This window comes from Perna viridis, chromosome 7 (genome assembly GCF_037379345.1).
Source record: "Perna viridis isolate PV_CMFRI_1.1 ecotype Kerala chromosome 7, ASM3737934v1, whole genome shotgun sequence".
NCBI classification, from domain to species: domain Eukaryota; kingdom Metazoa; phylum Mollusca; class Bivalvia; order Mytilida; family Mytilidae; genus Perna; species Perna viridis.
The window spans coordinates 27,676,440-27,683,022 of NC_142451.1; the positions used below are offsets into that span (position 1 = coordinate 27,676,440).

At 32.4% G+C, this 6,583-nt stretch overlaps 1 protein-coding gene across 1 annotated transcript; it reads right to left on the minus strand.

Moving 5' to 3' along the window:
- Positions 1-1,356: 1,356 nt before the first annotated feature.
- On the minus strand, positions 1,357-2,098 carry LOC148612116 (uncharacterized). The gene has a single exon (XM_088595449.1). The coding sequence runs from the start codon at positions 2,089-2,091 to the stop codon at positions 1,441-1,443; it is 651 nt and encodes a 216-aa protein (XP_088451575.1). The 5' UTR covers positions 2,092-2,098; the 3' UTR covers positions 1,357-1,440.
- Between the last annotated feature and the right edge of the window lie 4,485 nt (positions 2,099-6,583).

Sequence of the window (6,583 nt, forward strand, 5' to 3'; positions counted from 1 at the left end):
GCGTTAGTCAATTGAAAGAGCTAATACATAAAGGTATGCATGTGTCTACCGACAATTTGTCGAGTTCTAATTGCATAAAACTTTGCACATGTTAACAACTTCGTTTGTCGAGTGTGCTCTACGTTTATAGTTTGTTTTGTTTTGTTTTTTTTTCCAATTTTAATTTATTTTTTTTATTTTATCTTTTAATAGATTTTAAGTTTGAAATGCAATTATTTCTATTTCTACTTTTCTATCGACCAAAATTCAAAACATGAAAATATTGTTCTCCGAGAGGAGACTTTCTACGTGTTATTTTTCTCATTGGTCCTTCTTTTTGTTTACATCCTTTAGTTGAAAAAAATTATTTTCGTTTTAGAGATGAAAAATACCCTTCAAAACCTAATCATATTCGATCCACAGAAAGCGGTACTTGCACTAGTTCCGCAGGCATCAGTAAGGACGAATGGTTAAATTTTTTACAGGATATTATAGATTCGAAATTAAGCTCTCCCCTGACTACGTTCCTGCTAAATAGGTGAAGACAAACAAACAACTATGAAACCATTAACTGAAGGACCCAGAACTATAACTCTACGCTGGAAGGTGGGCACAGCTGCTTCAAGTACATGATCAAGCACTGACATGAAAACATCCACACCCTACCAAAAAGTACTGCAAAGAAGAGCAAGAGGCTGCCAATAAAGTTACCATGAACTGGTACCAAGCCGGAGTTTTTAGACTAGTCATATCCAGAAAGTACACACTGATCAACACTACACTCCATTAATATAGAATAATGAAGCTGCAGTGAACAAATACGCAGCTATGGCTACATATGTGTTGCATAAGACAGTACATACGCAATTTGTGCTATTGATATGTTCTTTTTTGTAATAATTTACTCTTGGTGCTTTATATTTATGACGTAACTAGTGTTATACTTTCAACAATTGATAAGCATATGTTTACAAAGTAAAAACTACAATCAAAACAATTCCTGAGTGTCCATTATTTGAAATTTCTGATTGTCCTACATTCCTTTTACTCATTTTCTCTCAAGAAAATCTCACCTGTTTTACCGATAATTTTCAAAGTGGAACAAATTTTCAAAGGAAATATTTCGCCGCCACTTTCAGAGATCAAAGGATATCGTGGTCACGGAATCATATATTGACATTATGTTTATATGTACTAAGTTCAGTACATGTGTGAATTAATTTAACTATCAGCTTTCCAGAGCCTTTGCCATTTGGGATTTTTGTTTTTTACTACGGTAACTACGGTAATAATGGTCTGCTACAATAAATACGGAAATCAATCTCTTAATTGATACATTGATTTGTTCAAGTTTTTTTTATTGTATGATGCCAAAATAAAGACAGACTTGAATGATTCAGTAGCATATGATAGATCGTTTGAAAGTTTTTTGTTTAGTCTGCAATGCTCTGTTCATGCTACTTAATATTTACCAGGCAAAGCCACGTGCCTAGTAACCATTCTCACAACTGGTACCTTCGATACAACCTGTCTCATTCTTACAACTGGTTGCCTCTTCAGAGTAACTACTGGTATCATTCGATTCTCAAGCACAGTTCTATATCCTACTATGTTCCTCCCATTCTTTCGGTCTAATACAGAACCACTGGAATCAATAATATTCTGTACAATTGATGGTCCTACGTCCAACTGCAGTACTTTGTTTGGACCGCTGACTATTTGCATAGACTTTTGGATACCAGCACTAGGCTGAAATAGTTGTATATTTTCACCAGCAGTTTGTGCTACCGTTGCATCAATGGATATCATAGGGAGATTTTCCGCTGATGGTGCGCCAATAGGACTAATCGGTAGCATTACTGGGTGCACCGGTCCAGTATTTAAATTTCCAAAACTGAATGAAGTTTCGGGTTGAGGTTTTGGTCTTGGGGCTGTTGGTTGTAAATTTCCCAATGTTTGGTATGGTGTTATATATTTCTCTTTATTATCTGTTGATCCTTTGCTGATTGAAAATATAGGAACAGAGTTGAAAGAAGGTTGCCATTCATTTAGTCCACCAAAAACAAGGTTCACTAATGAAACGAAACCTAGTATTCGAAGAATAACCATCATCTCTTTATCCTATTTGCAAAACCTACATGAAATAAATGACATATTATAGTTACTGGAATATGTGTTTCTACACAGGTACTATGTTGATTGGTTGGACAATAGTGTATTGGTTATGTATGCATGCAGGTTTTCCTTATCATCTAGATGTCGGTCAGCTCTGCATGTCATTCGCATTTTCTATTTATGCATATGGTTATAAGTGTTGGTCATCTCACAATATAAGCTTTCTAGATCGTTTGCCATTTACGTTTTGCATTTATGTTATTAATTTAAACCACTAAATTACTATTATTTCCTTCTGCTGTAAAGGGTATTTGTGTTATTACACAGTGTCTTACTCCTAACGCCAGATTCATGGTTTGCACCGGTACCATTTTGATACCAAAATTAGGTAAAATTAAAAAAAAGGTATTTTTATTCGGTTTTTATGTTTAAAGAAAACAAAAGCATTAGTCTAACGTTATTCATATGAAACGAACTGCTTTTAGGAAAACTAATTGTTGCATGACAAGTTCCCTTTTTCATGGATGGCACAAGTAACATAGGAGAATGACACCACCGAGACAATTTTGACTTTTATGACGGAAGCATTTATTTTTATCCCTATTATTGGTATTCACTTCAACTAGGTTGCCATATTGATTATTTACGCCTATAATAGACGCAAAATACAGAAAAATGCCATGGTGTGTGCACACAGGAAAAGGGTAATACCATGGATAAACTAAGTTAGCAGAGATATGGACCTCTTTATAAATAATTTAACCATTACCATAACATAATATTTTTATTACAAAAAATAAGTTACAAAATAAAGTCACAAATTGATCAAGAAACCTCATTTCAACACGTATCTTATGTGAGAGCAAGCATGTACGTCTTTATTGTCATTTGAGGCTACTGAGACAGTTTTGCTGCGAAAGTGCGACAATAAGACAAAGTTCGCTTAATTGACATTTCTTTTTCACGAATGATTGAGAAAACGGTACACTTATACTTTTGTAGACAGGAAACCGCTTAAAGGTTGATCATGTTAGCACTGAATGCTTATACTACTAAACTGCTATACTAATTAACTAAACTATCATTCATATTAGAGTAATTTACTTAGCTATCCACTTTTTTAGGAAATGATCATAATCAACGACAGCGTTAGTATAACAATGAATTCGGCATTGAAACCGTAAAGCCTGCGTTTGTGATTAAACAAGGGGATATGTGTGGTATACATCCAAAAGGTGTCAACTCATAACTTTTTGCTCGAAAAAAAAACATTGTTAAAATGTCATGTTATTACATTATTTATTGCATGGTTTGTACTTTTATTTTATTTTTTATATTATGAATACTATTGGCTTCGTACTTGTATCTTATTTGTATTTGGTTCCTTTTCTTTCATTTTAAATATGGCAATGTTTTACTTATTTAGTATTAACTATAATAATTTCCATTTGCTATATAGATTGTCATCTCATAAGTATTTTTGAATATTTTAATTTGACTGAAAGTTTTAAAGTTAAAAAGTTTTATGAGCTCATTTTATGAGCAATTCGGCGGGTGTTTCTAGAAAAGCAGATGACGCTTACCCTACCGGTGCACCTGGTCCATGCTTCCAGGTGTTAGTGGAGTCCGAGTTGCTCATTTGCTTTTGTTACTTTGTATGTATGATTTTAGTTACTTCATGTTCTTTGTTGTGTATGTCTGTTTTCCATGTATGGTCTTTGTCCCTGGATTACATTCTTTTGATTACTACTATAACCTTGGTCCCCTTGATTACTCTTTAAAGAGAGAGGAACACATGATATTTTGTGTTCTTCTTATTTGATCAGATGTATTTTCCTGTGTGCCGAATTTTCAATAAGCACATTTTTGAATTCTATATTTGTTTGTTTTTATTTTGAACAATCATCATAATCAGGAACATTGAATTTCTTCACAATTCGATAACTTTTGGTATTTTGGTTATAAATCAATGGAATTAAATTTGGGAATATAGGATAATATTAAATAACATTACATAAATCGATCATTACAAATATCTTATTTTTAAAATTGCTTTACATATTATTACTTATGGAACTTAATACCAATAAATACAAAGTTTAAAGTTAACAAATTAAAGCATCTAGAAGAAATAGTCAAAACACAATTATTCAAAAATGTATCTGTGCTTTGTTTCGTAACTCCCGGATATAATCCCGGGTCCTCATCATATTGCAGAAAAAAAGGATTTTTTAAAAATTTCTGTTAAATACCTATTATAAAATATATTATCTCAAAATCGGGAAATATCAAAGTTTAAAACTAGATATAATAAATGAACAGAATGAAAAACTTACCAATAAAGCTTCGGAATAGGTCACTAAAACCAAAAATGACGAATACTACGTTAAGAATCAAAGACACAAATTTCATGGACCATGAACCAATAAACGTTACGATGATTAAACATATCACTTTTATGTTATTTCTGACCAACATTTGTCATGATGTTTATTGAATAGCAAAAAAAGAACAAAGAGCAAATCGTTCAGTCCTAGAATCTGTAAGAATTAGGCAAAATAGAAAAATAATGAATCATGATCAGAAAAAAAAAACACACGATTTTGACAATGTGGGCACATAGTATAAGGTCTATTAAAGGGTCAGAGAGTTCAAAGTTACAATACAGAATAATGGAGAGAAAGTGAATTATCTCCTTTTGATGATGAAGCTTCAAGGTATTTTATATATCTTTTAACCCATGAAGGAGAAATGAATGCAGTTTCTGCATTTCGGACAGCATTTTGAATAAGATATCATGGAAAGACTTGTATGTGTGTTTTTTTTGCCATTCACCCACAGCCTTATTCTGACAGAAATTGGCACCTCAGTAATATACAAAGGCAAGCAAAAATTCTAATTTCATTAGTTCATTGCTTGAACTTTGATACAGAAATACTATATAACGTGAGGAATGTTTTTGATTTTTAAAAGGTTATAATTTTACAAAATAACATAATTTGCGGTAGGTTACGTGGTTTTAAAATGTAAACTGACCAAATCCATGTTCTTTTGAATAACGCGTTTAAGATTTGAAACAATTATTATAATTTAATTTCTAAAAGATTAAAATTTAAGTATTAACAATTCGCGTCCATTATCAAAACGTTGTTTTGTTTGAGATAAGTTCGGCCGACGGACATTAATTAAAGCACCGAACAAGTGATACAAAATATTGTTTGCTAAAAGAGAAACAACCAACTGGAAAGCTTCTAACAAATAAAATTAATTGATAATGAATTAAACTCAGCAAGTAGAGTACCTTGTTCAACGATAACATCAATTATTGAAAATAAAACTAAATTATAGATTAAGGCAGACGTCTCGCAAATGTTGAAAAAAAATCTAGCACATTGTCGATCATCTGGTTCAAATGGACCCGCATGTCAATTTTCAAAAATTTGAACGATGCGATCTTCAGTAAAAAAAAGGTTTATGTGACCATTTCGGCAAATATGACATTTTTTCGTGAAAAGCAATCGCTGACTATCACACGACCAATAAATCTCTGGATTTTCAGTCTAACAGGACTGGGATTGTTTTGAATTAATGCCTAGAGTATCAGAATTTTCATGTTTTACTTATGAATTTTGGGCTGACTTGGTTTCTGATAGATTACGCATGCCCTCTATATAGTCACTTTAACCCTGTCACTATCAAATATATATTTGACATGATAATTTTGAATAAGACGGATGTTGCTAAATTATCTATACCTTGTGTCAGAAGTTTTTAAAATTAGTTGATATAAAACAAATCAGCTGACCTCACCTAATTTACTCGTGCTTGCGGTCGCATAAGATCTCGATACTCTTTTTGGTGTTATTCCTATTTTGCTAGATTTGTTTTGGACTTGACTTGATTATGAATCGTATTAGTGTGCGGTAATATTGTTGCTACACTTATTATTATTTGTTAATATTATTGTCTCATATTGTGTCTGTCATTGGCTGCCATCCTTACAGACGCAGAACTGCTCCAGCACAGATGGGATTTTCTTTTTCAGTAGTCCTTCTCCATGAGATTGTAGGCCTACCAATCTGACTCTTTCCTTACGTATGCCACGTTAAGGCCGAAGTGCATAATCTGCATGGTGGTGGACAATTTGAGCACTTATCCATTCCATCTCCATTTTTCTCTAAATTATTACCCTTAGATTAAATAATCATACAACGTAGCTCTTCATTTTATATCTTCTATATTTACTAATTCTAACTATTTGTCTCCAGCATCAATTCTGAAAGTTGTCAAACTACTTTGGTCTCGCTCTGTTGATGAGACAAATGTTGTCGCTTAATTGTAAACTATGAATTTGAAAGAAAAAAGCTTTTAAACAAGATATCAACAAAACAATGATACATGAAACAAATGTTAACAAAACAAAAACGAATTTACCCATTTTTATTACTAGATTATTTTTGTACAAAACGTATATAAAATTAATTAACTT

Coding starts and splice junctions, on each gene's coding strand:
- LOC148612116 (XM_088595449.1), bottom strand. CDS start 2,091: ATGATGGTTATTCTTCGAATACTAGGTTTCGTTTCATTAGTGAACCTT.